At 38.2% G+C, this 18,787-nt stretch overlaps 1 protein-coding gene across 1 annotated transcript in view; it reads right to left on the bottom strand.

Moving 5' to 3' along the window:
- LOC149792339 (protein C-mannosyl-transferase DPY19L3-like) overlaps window positions 1-18,787 on the bottom strand; it is a 113,169-nt gene that overhangs the window by 15,320 nt on the left and 79,062 nt on the right. The window contains exon 13 of the mRNA XM_089970913.1: window positions 6,605-6,756. Coding sequence (XP_089827039.1) covers window positions 6,605-6,756 — 152 coding nt within the window. The remainder of the gene's footprint in view (window positions 1-6,604; window positions 6,757-18,787) is intronic.

Here is an 18,787-nt window from a genome sequence, read left to right as displayed (position 1 = left end):
AGTATCATCTATGTGACCATGATTCCAGGTATAACAGTATTATCTATGTGACCATGATTCCAGGTATAACAGTATTATCTATGTGACCATGATTCCAGGTATAACAGTATCATCTATGTGACCATGATTCCAGGTATAACAGTATTATCTATGTGACCACGATTCCAGGTATAACAGTATTATCTATGTGACCATGATTCCAGGTATAACAGTATCATCTATGTGACCATGATTCCAGGTATAACAGCATTATCTATGTGACCATGATTCCTGGTATAACAGTATTATATATGTGACTATGAACTAAATGCAAAAACACAAGCCAATAAAATGGCTGTAAATTTCTGCTACTAACAGAGATGTATTCAATCATTTACAGCACTCAGGAAAACATTTATAAGCACTAGTCCCTGGTACGAGTGAGTTGCAAGAGTTACTCATTCCTGTCCTCATTATACACCACACAGTACGAATGAGTTGCAAGAGTTACTCACTCATGTCATCATTATACACCACACAGTATGAGTGAGTTTCAAGAGTTACTCACTCATGTCATCATTATGCACCACACAGTACGAGTGAGTTTCAAGAGTTACTCACATAGCTGCCAACCTCACAATTAGTGAAAATAGGGATAAAAAGTCGTGAATTTGGATACAAATTCATGAAAAATACCATGACAATAACTCCATCCACTCTGACTACTCCGACCGTCAATACTACACTATATCAAGTTCGCAAAATAAAAATAAAACACTACATATATGCAGAAATATTTATTTATCAAGACATGATACTGTGGCAGATTTGAACTTCCTCAAATGCTTGAACGTAAATTTGTTTTCTAAACAGTTCCGACTTCTTGCCTGCTGGTTGATCTTGGGGACTAAAATTGCTGACAAATTTTCTGCAGCTAAGGAGGCCCTAAAGTCTGTCTTTTTTTTTCCTCACGAAAGAAAATACTCTTTCGCTGTCACTGTTGCTGTGAGGAATGCACAGGAGCTGCAGCATATTTGGTTCTTCAACAGGAAAATTTGGAAGTGATTTTCGAGTCCGGGAACATGTCAGAACAAATGTTAGCATGGTCTCCAGCTGATAAAGGTAGATTGTGTTCAACACAAGAAAACTCACAAATAATGCTTAAGCGTTGGTAGCCTGCGGGTTTTCGCCAATGGTTTAAAATATTCCAGAGCTGAAATCTGCGAATTCTTAATTTTCCCAACTTCTATGTGTTTTTTTACAACCGACATTCTTCCTCACATCGTCTCTGCGATGGCACACTGAGTGCAAAAAGCATGAATGAATATCAGTGTTTAATGGCAGAATGCACGGCTAATTTTTTATATATTCCAAATTAAATTCACTTTTTGAGTAATACATTTCTTTTTCCTTGGTGGTGAAGACATTTTCAAAATCTTACATGCGATGCTGAACGGTAACGCTAAAATGCTTGCGACCGGGCCAACTCTACTAATCGGCTGTAGATCTACTAATATCGTGACCAGCTGTACCGGACCGTTTCGGCAAGTGCGAATATCACGACTAGCGCTTAACGGGAAATCGGTTATTTTATTAAAGATTTAAAATAATTGAGGATAGGAAAATTCGTGAATTTTTGGCTTACGGCGTGAATCCGTAAATCGCTGAAAAAGTCGTGAAATTCACACCAAATTCGTGAGGGTTGGCAGCTATGTACTCATTCCAGTCCTCATTCTACAACACACAATACACTTCTCCACTCCACTGCTCATACTTTTACTGAAGAATCACAAGTAATTGATGCAAGCTTAATACTAAAATAGGTGGAAACCATGCAAATATTGTTCTTATACATATCTGCTTAGATAAACATAGAATAATTGCTTGAAACTTGAGAAACTGCAGATATGCATATAGCCATTGATTTCTTTGTCATATTCAGATAAACCTTCAGTAATCTAGGTGTCCTATGTTTCCTTTCAATGAGATATGACACATCTTTATATGTTAGATATGGGAGAAGTTGAGAGATAGAGAATGTCAAAATTTAAGATTTTTGTCAGCTCAGACATTGTTATGCTTTCCCCAGAACACCAGTATTTTCATGACTGTGCAGCTTTATTAATACACTGTCATACCAAAGTTAAGACACTAGTATTTTCATGACTGTGCAGCTTTATTAATACACTGTCATACCAAAGTTAAGACACCAGTAGTTTCATGACTGTGCAGTTTTATTAGTACACTGCCATACCAAAGTTAAGACACTAGTATTTTCATGACTGTGCAGCTTTATTAATACACTGCCATACCAAAGTTAAGACACCAGTATTTTCATGACTGTGCAGCTTTATTAATACACTGCCATACCAAAGTTAAGACACCAGTATTTTCATGACTGTGCAGCTTTATTAATACACTGCCATACCAAAGTTAAGACACTAGTATTTTTATGACTGTGCAGCTTTATTAATACACTGCCATACCAAAGTTAAGACACCAGCATTTTTATGACTGTGCCACTTTATTAATACACTGCCATACCAAAGTTAAGACACCAGCAGATATTAGCTGGGTATGTAATTATTTTTTCACAAGAAAAATGTCAGTACCATATTTAATCAATAATAAGCAGAGTCAAAATGACAATAACAAAGATCCTGATATTCCATAGCATAATGTGCATGCAGATCAAGGTCCATGTTGTTTGTTCTACTGGGTACTCCTAAAATACTGCAAAGACCCAGATCTGCAGGTGCATTATGTGATAGTAGATCTGGGTATGTGCAGTTTGTAGTTGGACTTGTATCCTAAGCAAGAAAGAAGAATTCCAACTATACAAATTCTACCCACTTTCATATACTAAATAATCTATTTTCGTCAAAGTTACACACATGTCATAAAAAAGAAGACTGCTGATTGGCCAAAATATATGGAGCATTTCTAGTTCATTACCCCTACTAGATTAAGACCAATCAGATTCTGTCTCAACATTATCTGCTTTATAAATAGATTACAACAGCATGCATTCTGCGAAAGTTGGTAGGAATTGGCTGAGACACTTAAAATACTCATTTGCAAGATGGTAATGTACTTGCAGAAAGATCTTCAGGCAATTTCCATGACAATGTATCAATAAAGTTTTAGTCTTGAAAATAATAGTTACCTGAGGCAACTATAACAGTGCCTGAAAAATCACTCAATTTCTGACATTATTAGTCTCTTAATTTCTCAATGGGCTAACTTGTAAATATATGAAAGCTCGCTTAAAGGGAAACTTTCTGCATATCAGAATGACACTTGAACTACTGAAAAGTGTCACAACGAATGCCAACATCATTCAATGGCTAGATGTAAAACTGCAACATAATGTGTTCATAAAATTTATCTGTTTTAATACCAAGCATATATCAGGTAACTCTGTAAAAGAAAGCTGTCATTTCTTTTGTGACATGTTCTAGATTGACAAGAAGTAGGCAATTATGCAACAGTTATTTATAACTGACACATGTTAAGTAATATTGAACTTCAACACTTGCTTAGGGTAGAAAATGCAGCCATATTTATTCTCCAGGTGCAAATCTGCATTTACTTGATGTAGGGATGATCATGCAGTGAAGTTTTACTCAGTTTAACCAAATTATACCTGATCAAGTGAAGATGATGAGTGGTTTTCCTACTGACCTAGTTTGGTGATGTTGGCATGAACAGCACATGAGATTGAATCAAAGTTAGTGAAGCACAAAATATGAGTCACAGTTACCTACCTTTGTGATGATGGTATAGTTAAAAAAAACTCTGGTCTTGAGCTAAACACAAAAACATAACCTTAGCCAATACAACATAATATGTAGGTCACAGTGACCATTTTTGTTGTAAGGCTTAACTAAAAATATTAGATGCAAATAATTAATAATTGTAGCATGAACAGAGCCTAAGAAATAAACATCAAATGTAACCAAAGTCAGTTAAGTATAAAATATGTGTCACAGTGACCTACGTTTGCAATTTGGTTGTAGAACTCATTTAAAAACCATCCTCTCACAAAGTTGCAGGATTCCTATTTATGAAGTATGTAAAGAACTAGAGCTAAATGAAAGAAAAATAACCAAGAATGAATAACTAATGTACATGTACACAGTTAACCTCCACCCTAGGGCCAAGGTGCTTCGTAATCCCTTTGAAAATGATGCCATGGACCTTGGGAAAATACAATGGCCATGCTTTATCAATAACTCTCCTTTACTTTGTAGGGGTTAGCTAGAAATGTACATACACAAATTAACTTGTTTGGTCTTTTATGCATTTATAATGCAAAAGACCAGTATCCATGTTTCCAGCACTGTTAGCAAAAGAGTACTTAAAGACCAAGTTCTGAAACCTAATGGTATGCCTATCAAAAGTAGGTGCCATATCATACACAGCAGCAGCATAGGTCATGTAGGCATAGTTTCTTATCTACCCGTCAAATGAGATGTGAACACCTGCTGACTGTTCTGATTATGCACAGACTTGCATACTGAGTAAAAAAAATAGAACTGAGAAGTAACCAATAAGTTGTCAAGATTATGCACAGACTTGCACACTGAGTCAAAAAATAGAACTGAGAAGTAACCAATAAGTTGTCAAGATTATGTACAGACTTGCAGGCTGACAAGTAAATAAAAAGATCTGATAGGTAATCAATCAGTTGTCAAGCCTCGCCTGTCTATCATCATGTCAGGTGTTATCTCAGACCAAATAGTTCCTCAGATCCAATAAGAAGCACTTCCCTCAATGAGATGAGTTTGGACTGACCCCTGATAAGCTCTACCCTCTTTTAACAGCGGGCAGGGGTCATACCACATGGCAAAGGGGGTGACTAAATTGGCCGAAAACAAACAATACTTTGCCCTCTTGAGTAGTTACAGTGTTGTAGCCCCAAGCAAAATGTATTTGATGCAACCTTAGAAGGTACTGAAAATGTTTGCACATTTATTCACAAGCATGTATTTTAATAGCTGATTAAACATTAACCCTTTCCCCCACCTATAACAACAGTCATCATTGTCCAATGAATTCTGCAAAGTTATCATTTAATGATGAAAACATACAAATGTGTGTATCAGAACTCAAAACATCAATATCTAAACAACAATTGTTTTAAGAATATAATCAGTGAAAGCAATTTCTAAAAATATTTTCTGAGGATTTTGAATGCCTTGCTTGAACTAATTTCTTCACATAATCAATCTGAAACTGTAAGTGAACATGCCAATGGCTAAAAACGGCTTTATTCCTGTGCCTAGGAAGTACCTCTCCATTAGACTGTTTAAGTAATTCATTGGGCACACAATAAAATTCATACACAGCAAAATATAAACATTATGCGATACAAAATTTAGCCTGAAAATAACCATTTTCAGGTCAGAAATATATGTGACAATCCTATGTTGTGGAATTTAAGAAGCAATGTTAAGTCAAGGTTACTGTTTTTATACATCACTCATTCTTGTGAAAATATTAAAAAGGCAGTGAAGCAAATAATATCTAACCAATCCAAAATGTTATTATTAGCATATAGATAGATATCAATACCACAAACTTGTAATTCTATCAATGGATTATTGTGCTGAAGCTAGAAAGTGTAAGTGTTCATATTATGAAAATCCCTGTTTCTGAAAATAGATGCCTCCACATGGCAAATGTGGCACCATATTTGTTTTTGGCTCTATGCTGATTCTGTTGGAAAGAAGAATATATTACAATGATCTTAAAGCTACAGTTCATTTTGAAATATATAATAAAAAAAATTAAAAATATTTTCAAGTGGCAGTTGATTAAGTATTTTTACCTATTTGTAGTTATAAGTTATAGCTTTTTGCTGTGTTCTGTTGAAGTCAGCTGGACAAGATACAATGCACATATCTTTCCATCCAAACATGCACACTTTCATTACACAACATGTGAATATCGTACATTCATAAACTTAAAAAATGTGTATATAATATACAATCTACAACGAGAATTTTCTACTTGAAGATTAAGTAACGCTTAAAACCAAGACTAAAGGCAAATATGCACAATGAGAAACAGGACACAGTTCAAAACAAGAGAACACACACACACACACACACACACACACACACACACACACACTTTGTCTTTCTTGCTTTGCTCCATTTTCTTCCTGTTCAGCTCTCAATTCTCCATTTTCTGTTCAAAAGGAGAAGTCACATGTCCCTAATATTCAATTCTAACTTGACCCTTGATCTCAGTCTTTAAGCATAATTTAATCTGATATATGAACTTGTGTACATGAAGTATATCCTTATTGGCAGGATTAATAGACAAAGACATCGTAATTTCTGTAAAGAGTGAAATAAAAATAAAGATTACCATATATACTCACTTACAAGTTGAGTCAAACTACAAACAACAAAGATACTCATCTGCGATTGCACACTGCACCAACAAATCAGGGTTATTTTGTTTGTTCCACTGATTAATCCTAACAAACTGCACTGACTCAGATCTGGGTCTGTACAGCTTGTATTTTGACTCACCTTATAAGCAAGTACATATGGTAATCACAAAAATGCCATATATAGCTTGAAACAATAAATGGATACTTAGAATAACTTACCAATATGCCTTGAACTTTGAAATATGAGAGCAAACTTTTCCACATCTTGTAATCACTGACACCAACTGCTGCCAATATACACATATATGGGGTCCAAAGGTACTTCATTCTCAGAGTTGACATTGCCAGGGCACCAAAAAACACAACCTGAACTGCCATAGACATTTACAGTGAGTGCATAAGTTCAAGTATGGACAAAACCTTATACAAAACAAGAAGCCCAGGTGGACCTAATATCACTCACTTAAGTAATTAACACATTCCAGCATGTAAATGCAAAACAAAGCATATACTGAAACTGTACAAAGAAATATCTATAACATTATCTATTAATATTAGTGTGATCTATCTTCTTTCCTATGCAATATATGTATATATATATATATATATATATATATATATATATATATATATATATATATATATATATATATAGACAGCAAATTTTTAGTAAATTGTGTTTCTCCAAGAATACTTACCCAATCACATTAACGTTAGGATATAAGCCTGCTACCTCTCGAATCCAGCCCTACTAAAAGACGAAAATTTGTCTTTTCGGTCTATCTCATATAGACCAAAGGGCAATAACTCTTGCCCCTTACCTCCCCTTGCCACCGCCAGGTGTCACTAGTTTTTTAAGCTGAGCAGTATATATTATACGAGGATGCTCGCATAATGGGGTGGTTGGGAGGGTTTTTAAGTAATGTGATTGGGTAAGTATTCTCGGAGAAACACAATTTACTAAAAATTTGCTTTCTCCTTCAAATACATTCCCTGATCACATTAACGTTAGGAGAAAAAGTAATAGGAGGAGAGAATGCTGAGCATCCTACCTCCACTCCGGGTACCTTCTAGGGAATGATGGCTGGATTCCCCATTTGAACGATAACCCGTTCTCCTAATTTCATCAGCAACACAGCCTAGGGTCCTGTTATATTTGACCCCTATATATGGTTAAGAAGATAGTTATTGAAATCTTCTTACCTATGAAATTTCACTGGCGAATCCAGTGAAGCTGATAGGCTGTGCTGATTGTTTTAAATGGGTCTGGTGGTCATCTGGGCTGCCGACACTGGACCTACCAGATTCAAGGTTTGCCTCTACGAAGCCAAATCTCTGAGATAAAAACTGGAGAAGGTTGACTCTGCATGCCAGCCAACAGCTTCTATTATATCTCGGATCGAAACATTGCGTTCGAATGCCAGGCTCGCCGAGATTGCTCTAATCTCATGAGCCATAATCTTCATGAGGTGACTCTGATCTTGTGAGACCTCTGAGTACGCTGAGCGTATAACCCACTTCAGCCATGAAGCAAGGGCTTGAGGGGTGATATCCCGTTTACCAGCTTTGACCGGAAGAAAGAGGCGCTTACGTGTGTCCCGACACGCCTCTGTGCATTTTAGATAGTGCTTGAGTGCATGAACAGGATCTTGCATGGCTGCTGCTCTTGACTTATCTATGGAACAGAGTGAGCGAATGATGATTCTTTGATTGCCAATGGATGGTAACCTATTTTTGGCTACAAAGCCTGGTTGCGTCAGGAGGACCACCGAACCATCTGATCTGAACTGAAGAAAGTTCGGGTCACTGGAAAGGGCATGTAACTCGCTCACCCTGCATGCTGAAGCTAAGGCTATCAAGAAACATGTTTTGTATGATAGTAGCTTTAACGAAGTGTGGGCTAAAGGTTCAAATTTGTCTGAATTGAGCCATGTTAAAACCCAGGACAGATTCCACTGATTGATGGAGTGACCATTCCGTGTGAATGACTTGACCGTCCCTTGATAGAGTGTCAGCCAAGACACTGAGTCTGCTGGGAATGTGTCTGATTTGTACGTTGATGTGGAGGTTGTCACACAAACGTAGGAACTGCCCGATCAGAATGCACAGGTCTGGTGATTTGGTGCCCCCTTGTTTGAGGAGGTAAGTTACCACCAGAGTTGTCTGACATAATGAGGACAGTTTTTCCTGAGAGTTGATCCTTCCAGAAATGAAAGGCATTGATGACAGCCCTCATTTCTAAAAGGTTGATATCGAGAGACCTCTCCCCTGGCTCCCACGTGCCGCTGACTGTAGTGAAGTCCGGCAACAGGTGGGCACCCCAACCGTAGGTACTGGCATCGGTACATACCGTTATCTCCTCTTGGGGCATCTCCAAAGGAATCCCCGTCGACAGCCAACCGGGGTTGTGCCACTGACGCAGGAACGATCGTATCTCGGGTGTGATCATTATTGTTTGATTGAGGAGACTTGAAAAGGGGCGCCATTGTGCCAGTAACATTATTTGTAAGAGACGCATAAAAAGACGGCCAAGCTGGATCAAGTCCGCTGCTGCATTGAATAATCCGAGGAGTTGCAAGAATTCTCTCGCTGAAATCCACGTCCTGTTGGAAATGGACTCGATAAGTTTGACGATCCGGATTACGCGAGTGCGAGGAAGCCGTACCAGATTCAGATCGGTGAGAAACTCCATACCCAGATGGACAAAACTCTGGGATGGACGGAGATCGGACTTTTCCCAGTTCACGAGAAAGCCTAGATGATCTAAAAGTGCTAAAAGATCGTTTCTGCCTTTGAGCAGAATAGAACTTACCATATGTTTCTGGAGGATGTCGTCCAAGTACACTGCCATCCCTGTAGATGAAGTCAAGCGGAACAGGGTGACGACGCAATCCATAACCTTGGTAAAAGCCCAAGGGCTGATGTTGAGGCCAAAGGGTAGGACCTGGAACTGATAAACCGCGTCGCGGTAAGCGAATCGGAGAAATTTCCGTGATGCGGGGTGGATAGGGACGTGAAAATATGCGTCGGTCATATCTAGACTGACGGCATACTTGTTCCATCGGATGGAAAGATGGATTGATCTCGCCGTTTCCATCTTGAATTTCGGTGGTAAAATGTATTGGTTGAGGCGACTCAGGTCGATGATCGGCCTCAACTTGCCTTTTGTCTTTTGGATAAGAAACAGCCTGGAATAAAACCCCGGCGATTGCGGTTTTTTCACAATCTCCACCGCCCGTTTTTCTATGAGCGACCGTATCTCCTGTTGTAGAAAGGTATCCTTCTCCTGATCGGACGGTACGTCCGTGAAGAGGGGAGAGGAGGACAGGGGAGGGGTTTGGATAAATGAAATCTGAAGTCCCTCCGAAATGACCTGGATCACCCAATCTTTCTGAGGAAAAAAGGTGGTCCAGTGGTCTTGAAATTGCAGAAGGCGGCCGCCCACAGGTAGGCTGTCCGCGGGTGGTGGAGAGGGTATGTCAAATTTTAGAGTTAGGAGACTTGAAGACGGAGAAACTTTGTTTCTTACCGCCTCTGTATGGTTGCCTCCTAGCTTGATTAGACTGTTGTCTCCTGGCATTGGGTTGGGATCTATACTGCACATTTGATTGTAAGGATCCCTTGTCCCTGGTCCACCAATCATCCCTCCACTGTGGCAGGGGCTGATTTTTTCTAAACGCCTGTGAGGGTTGGGCGGCGAGTTGGAGGGGCAGTTCCTGAGCTGCCTGCTTCCGAACTTCTTCAATTTTTCCTCCAAAGAGTAAAGGCGACCCAAACGGAGTCATCTGTAAAGCCAGAGTATGATGGGGCTTAAGCGACGTGGACCGCAGACATGCGTCACGTCGTATCAGGTCTAAGTTGGCAGAAGCAGTCAACGCATTAGCCATGGAATGGTGAGCTGTCCTGTTAATAACTCTAGCAATCCGGGCCGTCGCTTCCCAAGCGTGGTCATTGTCGGACTTTTCTGCGAGTCGGAAAAATGGCTAATGAAGCCAAGTCTAACATTGAAGACGTAGCGACTACGTTCCGGACTAACTTTGACGTGGCATGGAACACATTTTTGTCCACTTTGTAAAACAGTGGAGCGGACATGTGAACTGCTGCCCTATTTTTTGTCCAGGGCTGGAAGATCCGTACTGAAGGCATCTGAATGAGTTTTGTACCAGCAACACGAGAACGTCGCTGGTACTTGGCTTTCTGAAAAGAGTGCCTTAGCATTCCCTGGATCACCTATTCATCCTGATAGACGATCAATGATCTCCTTAATTTCTGCAGACTGGGGAAGGAGCTGGAAGGACGGCGTCTCTTCCTCCCCGTCAAGATCTACAGACGTCTTAACTTTGTAGTCTTGAGTGGCGGTAGGAGGTGGAAGGCATTCTGAAGTTGCCAACACCCTATAAATTTCTTCCACTGCCGCCTTGAAGCCAAACTCAGTCCGTTCCATGGTTAGATCTGTGTATGGCTGATTTGCAGGAGTTTCGTCACCCTCACTGTGTGCCAAGTCGTGTTCTGTAATAGCTTGCATTTCTGGATAGAGCATACCAGGTGGCATAGATGACACGATTCCGTCATCCTTAACACTGTCACTAACTCTCCCTTTTGGATAAGCCGTGAACATATGGACGGATGGCCCTGCTGGCTGGTTTGTCCGGCTTGTGGTCGGTCTGAATGTTGGCGACGGTCCTGCTGTCACCGGTACCGGCTGCTCCAATGGCCTGGCTGGACGGACAGATTTCTCACTAAAATCTCCGCCATAGTATTGGTATGTTGCCGGCGGTACACCCTGACGGACGGATTTATCATTAAAATCCCCGTAAGTCATGTTTGGTCAGATCGTTTTAGCAATAGGGTCCCCATGCTGGGACAGCCGGATGGCCGGTGACATAGAGGTTGTATAAAGAAATGGATCCAATGGATCCAGTAACAACCCCATGCGTCCTGACTTACAGGCCCGAAGGCCATGCTCGGACATGTGGGGGGACTTACGCCCACTGGGCAGCCTAAAATTGGGGGAACATTCCCCCAAAGACTCAGAAAAAGCTGTGGAAGCGAGCGAGGGAAATAAGGGTAATATCTGGCCTGATGTCAATAGCTGCATCGTCGTTTCCTGGACCAAACGACGCATCTGTTCAAAGTTGGACTGTTGTACCCTGTCAACATTATTTTCCTCCATTGCCGCTTATGTTACTGTGGCTGACGGTTGCAAACGACAAACTTTAGGTGGAGGGGGGGACCCCAACGTCCCCCACAAGGCTCGCAATGGAGGCTGTCTTCGGATGTATACCGAGGACATCAATGCTATCTTTCTTCGACTTATTCTGTCTATCCCTCCCTTTTGCTGCCTTCTGGACTACATCAGCCCACATTTGCTCTGTCCAAGTATTACACACGCTGCATGGTATAGATGATGTACACTTGGTACATACAATACAAGAGTCATGGTTGTCTTCTTTTGCTTTGAACTTTTTGCATTTCATGCATTTGGTTGACATTTCTACTGAAACAACACAAGAAAAGAAAACAAAGCACAAATTATCAATTCAGCATGTTATTAATTCGCTAATACCACAACCGTTACTAACGGAGTAAGCGAAATTAGTCAGTGTCGCATTAACTCTTAATTGACAACACGAGTTCCGCGATAGCGTGTGTAACATGGTCTTCAGTAAACGAAATCCGTAAGGGTGACAAAGTCACTCAATTTTGAAAAAAACTGTTAAAATAATGTATACAACCTGTAGAAGAATGATTGTCCAACACAATAAATCCAAATTTAACTTCGGATGGTCCAATTTAACGCTAAGATGGCTTGGATTGTTTGGAGGTATAATGTACGTGTTATCAGTACAAGCGAAGTGGTGGCAAGGGGAGGTAAAGGGCAAGAGTTATTGCCCTTTGGTCTATATGAGATAGACCGAAAAGATGAATTTTCGTCTTTTAGTAGGGCTGGATTCGAGAGGTAGCAGGCTTATATCCTAACATTAATGTGATCGGGGAACGTATTTGAAGGAGAAACACACACACACACATATACTGAGATCACTTTCTCAGCATTAAAAAGGTAAGACATTTATACAAGCCTTGCCCCATGAATCTCCCACGGTGATTTGGCAGTAATTCATAACTTGGAACTGTCATAGTCCTACCTTTACACTGGCATTGTAAGATGAGTTAATCTGTGTACTCAGCATGAATTCCTTGGTCTGTCTTTGCCCCAGTAGGGACCTGCCCCATGAGTTATAACTTGGAACTGTCATAGTCCTACCTTTAAAGTACATACACTGGCATTATAAGATGAGTTAATCTGTGTAGGACACACGGTACTAATTATACGGAAGAACTGTGAACCAGTCTAGAAATGGGTGAAGAAATAATAGAGTATTTACAGGTTTGGTGGTCCATAATTGGTTAATAATGAAAATTAAAATTTTAGGAAAAATATCTTTTGAGAGCTTATCCTATATGTAATGTAAAAAAAATATTGACAAATTTCTACTGATGCAATTTTAGCATTTTTACAGGCTTGACTCAGGAGTACTCAATACTGAAAGTAGCACCTGATTCATTTGGTGCAGAATCAATAACACGTGTTTCATGCACATGTATGTAAACAAATTGCCGCGGGTCATATGGTGTTCTCCACGCATAAGCTTGCACCAAGGTTAGATGTGCACAAAAAATTATAGGTGTCATTATCAGCACCCATAAATTTTAAGTTATTGAATTTTGAATATGATAGTGTTTCCATATGTTTACCATTGGAGTGGAATTAGTACCGTGAGTCCTATATGCGACCTATACCATAATAGGAGTTTGTTGTTTCCATGGTTACCATGTGCATACAGGGTATCAATTTGGTGGTTTTTACATATGACAATCATAATGGAGTCTTTTTATCATGGTTTGGATGTGGTTTTGGAGAAAAATTCTATACAAAAGACAGATGGGGATGGTTTTATACACTGCAGAGTGGAAGTAGATAGCTCAGGCCATAGGGAAAAGAGCATAGTATGGCCTGATGGCAGAATTTCATATGATGGTACCCATAGATTGGCCTGTATGGTTAAATACCATTTAACACATGCAATAATCCCCAGAATGGGGTGGGGTGGGGTAGATTTTATATGTAAGCCACTTATGTCACAATCACTTATGTATCAGTACTGATTATTTAACTTTAGAGACACACTCAGCAGATCAAAGCAGAGAACATTGTAAAAATAAGGACTGTGCACAAAACTGCACATGCTGCATTGCCTCAACCTGTAAATTGAATTATTATATGTCGAGTCACATTGAATATCAGTTATACCGGTCTTATTTCTTATCCTAGAATTAAACTCCTTGACACCTATTCTATGTTCAGCATGTTTCTCATATTGGTACATTACATTTTTGGGTAAACAGTATTGGAACTTTTCTGCATTCCTTTTGTTGAGGGAGCAGGGAGGGATATTTTCACTTAAAATAATAGTTTTCAACCCTTCATTTCAAATATAACTCTGCAAAAGTCCTATCTGTATTGCATTCTTTACACAGGCAGTTTTTCTTCCCCAACCCCTCTTCATACAGTTGAAACATTCTTGATGTATAACTGCATGGTGAACATATTGCTCTCTCCCACCAAACCAGATCTCTTTTTTCTTCATGTACCAAGTCCCATGATAGAAAACCTTCATACTCAGGGTGTTGCAACTTGTGGTCTCAGAACACATTATTCCAAATCTCAGCATTTGATTACTGCGTGCACTAAGCGATATGTGTTTTGTTCACCATATATGTTGTTGTGAATAAATGAAAACAAGCTTCATGTCAGAAATATGGTTTCATATTTGAAACAAAAGCTATTTATAAAACCTACATTGCTCTGTTCTTACCATCAAGTAATAGTAAGGAATCATTTAGCTGTAAATTAGAGCTTGCTATTTGGTTTGCCAAATCAAGGTGCATTACCTCCCCTTTGACTGTAATTGAGTGATTGCAATGTTTGCTTTGTTTCTCTTTTGTTCAGTAATGTATGCATTTTTTCAGCTTTATATTAAAAAGTAAGTAATTTAACACTGCTTATAGTGGAAAGCAGCCACAGTAATGATTTTGAGACTTTTTCTTAACTTTGTATGAGCTTTGGGTAAATGTAGGTATATGTTTATGTATTAGACAACTTCAATATGCAATTCAATTCTATTACTTAAATTTAACAAGTAGTGTATTCAGTGACAATTTTTATCAGTGTCTGCATATTGCATAGAGACATGAACTTGTCTTGGCATAGCAAAGTTTTTCACACATTTCTCCACCTCCAGCATACTTAACAGCTTGAGTCATAACAGTTTGTGCATACACTTTCTGTCTCCAACATCAATGTCAGCATTATAGGAACTTTGGATAGCTTTTTCAAATTTGTCTCTTGATGTCCTTATGTAACATACCTCATGTTGACGTGTTATTTGGGTTGATACACATTCCCCCCACCCCCTTTGTTGTGGGGAACATTACCAGGCTTGAAGAAATTACTCTGTCTATTCTTTGCTTATTCACCCTTCCCCATAGTTTTATACTAAAAAGTAGCACTATGTTATTTAATTATTCAGTATAATACAGCTTATGGAACTCTTCCTTGGCTTTTATACCTTTTTATTAACATTTGGGGGTCATGAATCACATGTGATGATAGTTTAAATAAGTTTGGAATATCAGCATCTCTTGATGCTTCATGGGTGTGTGTATTTGTTTTAGTCACAAAAGGGCAATGGCCTCGTATCATTTTGACCTGTCATGTGGCACACTTTTTTGTTTTGTTTGATTGATGTGAATAGGGATGCACTGTATGTTATTTCTGTGAGAGTCAGCAAGAAAAGAAATGCAATTTTGAAATTTAAAACATTTAAAACTTGTCTTATAGCCAGAGAGAGATGAAAATACTATGCGTCATGTAATTTGATACCCTGTGATGTCATACTTGCTGATGTCAGCATGCTTGTGTTTCTTTTGTGTAGCATGCATGCCATAGAAAGATAACATGAAGATACAAAGGCAGAAAACAATTATTTTAATAACAAGAATAAGCCATTAATAAGTACAATACAACACAGCAACATGTAATGTGGATGCAATTTAACTACAGATATTGGTATCACATAAAATGCTATTGCACTATTATCCATGCACAAGCATGGCCAATTCTTTCTTACAATTATGCTCTAATATCAAGGAGTAAAATACAACTTTTTCAAAAAAAAATAAATCTGGTTATAGGACACACGGTACTAATTATACAGAAGAACTGTGAACCAGTCTAGAAATGGGTGAAGAAATAATAGAGTATTTACAGGTTTGGTGGTCCATAATTGGTTAATAATGAAAATTAAAATTTTAGGAAAAATATCTTTTGAGAGCTTATCCTATATGTAATGTAAAAAAAATATTGACAAATTTCTACTGATGCAATTTTAGCATTTTTACAGGCTTGACTCAGGAGTACTCAATACTGAAAGTAGCACCTGATTCATTTGGTGCAGAATCAATAACACGTGTTTCATGCACATGTATGTAAACAAATTGCCGCGGGTCATATGGTGTTCTCCACGCATAAGCTTGCACCAAGGTTAGATGTGCACAAAAAATTATAGGTGTCATTATCAGCACCCATAAATTTTAAGTTATTGAATTTTGAATATGATAGTGTTTCCATATGTTTACCATTGGAGTGGAATTAGTACCGTGAGTCCTGTAATCAGCATGAATTCCTTGGTCTGTCTTTGCCCCAGTGGGGACCTGACCCATGAGTTATAACTTGGAAACAAGTGAGATCAACACTTAATTCCTAGTCCAGCAGTGTTTTCTCTAGGATGCACAACTACAAGAATCCCCACTAAACTGAATTAATCCCGACTTAAAAATAAGTGAGCTCATGACAACTATGCACAGTCAATTTGCCCATGACAACTATGCACAGTTGATGTTGCCCATAACAACTATGCACAGTCGATTTGCCCATGAAAACTATGCAGTCAATTTTGCCCATGACAACTATGTACATTCAATGTGCCCATGACAACTATGCAGTTGATTTGCTCATGACAACTATGCACAGTCAATTTGCCCATAACTATGCAATGTTGATTTTGCCCATGACAACTATGCACAGTCAATTTGCCCATGACAAATATGCAGTCACTTTACCAATGGCAACTATGCAAAGTCGATTTTGCCCATGACAACTATGCAAAGTCGATTTTGCCCATGATAACTATGCACAGTTGATCTGCCCATGACAACTATGCACAGTTGATTTGCGCATGGCAACTATGCAAAGTCAATTTGCCCATGACAACTTTGCAAAGTTGATTTCCCATGACAACTATGCAAAGTAAATTTTGCCCATGACATCTAAGCACAGTTGATTTACCCATGAAAACTTTGCAGTTGACTTGCTCATGGAAACTAAGCAAAGTTGATTTGCCCATGACAACTATGCAAAGTTGATTTCCCATGACAACTATGCAAAGTTGATTTCCCATGACAACTATGCACAGTCGATTTGCTCATGATAACTATGCAAAGCTGATTTGCCCATGACAACTTTGCGCTCTATTTTGCCCATGACATCTAAGTATAGCTGATTTGCCACGAGCATGATGAAACTTACAACATTCATTAATATTAGCAAAGCACAATCTGACCATTTAAAGTTAAACTGCTAAAAATGAAAGTGTACTAAGTAGCCTTTTGCAACAAAAGAGACTCTTTCATTGATCATACTGTTAGTTATTAAAAGAATATTGTTACCAACAATATTTGCTGAGGTTGTATAGTGGTTGACATTCAATTTGCAGTATTCTGTAGTAGTGTGTCTGCCACTACATATAGTTAAAATGCATACAACATTGAACCATCATCAAAATAAACAATCACTGTCTTTGGACTAATAAAGAATATTACTGTTTTATCTTTATTCATTAAAAATTATTTATCACAAAAACACCTTTGTTGAAAAATACTATATGGGGACTATTTATAGATACTATTTTCATTAAAAATTATTTATCACACATACAACTTTGTTGAGAAATACTATATGGCGACTATTTATAGATACTATTTTCATTAAAAATTATTTACACACATACACCTTTGTTGAAAAATACTATATGGCGACTATTTATAGATACTATTTTCATTAAAAATTATTTATCACACATACACCTTTGTTGAAAAATACTATATGGGGACTATTTATAGATACTATTTTCATTAAAAATTATTTATCACACATACACCTTTGTTGAAAAATACTATATGTGGACTAATTATAGATACTACTTTCACTTTTAAAAAAATGCTATCCTTAAAAATTGAAATTCCCCCTTACAAATAAATGTCACAAGGGAATTCACCCCTCTACATGATGTTCCTGGAGAAATCTCAGCTTTGTTCAAATTTTCATTTCTGGAACTTTAGGATCACTCATCATCTACCGGAGTTTACTGTAATAATTCCCATTTTTTCTGAATTGTTTTTCTTTTCAAAATAATAATAGATTAAATGCCAAACTGCATTTTGTATAAAGTTTCTCACCCAAAACATTCAGTCTCTTCTCTCATTAATTCAACCCAGAAAACACATTAATTAAACTAGTGGCTGTCAGAGACTCAGACCTGCCAACTAAATCAGGTACAGTGTTTCACAGGGTGGTTTTCACATGCCGAATGAAATCGCAAGTACGGTCTTTCAAACTGGACTAATAAATAAAAATTTTTCAGGATATTCCTTTCTGTAGTGGACTTTACATTTGAACTTATTCTTAGATGAATGTTCATTGTCCAAATTATGTTTTTTATTCAAAAATCTATCCATTGTAACAAACTGAACACAGAGCAAAACCAAACACAATTCAACTTCAAAATGGTGGCCACTGATATCTAACTGGAGTTGCATGAACAACAGAATTTGACCAAAATTAACTGAAAATTGCTCACTAAACTTGGAAAGTGCACAAATATGTTTTCTGGGTATAACAAAAAAAACTTTTTCTGCCATGTGAATTTGGGACATTCCTGGATAAATCAGGACAGTTGTTAGGTCTGGAGACTGCAGCACAACTTGGTAGACTACTGAATGATTTGACTGCCAAAATGGCCATCTTAAAGTTTTCATCACCTCTGGTGTCCTAAATCATTGCTAGCACAAAGAAAAATGTGGGCAGACATGCACAGAAGAAAAATGGAAAGCAGAATTGTCAGTATTTTTCCTGCCCAAAAAAGTGAGGTGCACAAAAGTAAAGATTTTGGAACACAAAATAAACAATTGCAGAAAACCCATAATCTGGTACTGAAGGTGCTTTACTGGAATTTCTCATATTTTAAAAAAAAGATATGGGTTTCTTAGCTAATACTTAATTTG

The sequence above is a fragment of the Sinohyriopsis cumingii genome, chromosome 9 (genome assembly GCF_028554795.1).
Source record: "Sinohyriopsis cumingii isolate HCF-2022 chromosome 9, ASM2855479v2, whole genome shotgun sequence".
NCBI classification, from domain to species: Eukaryota; Metazoa; Mollusca; class Bivalvia; order Unionida; family Unionidae; genus Sinohyriopsis; species Sinohyriopsis cumingii.
The sequence above is the reverse complement of the archived record's forward strand: the minus strand, read 5'-3'. Positions and strand labels throughout refer to the sequence as shown.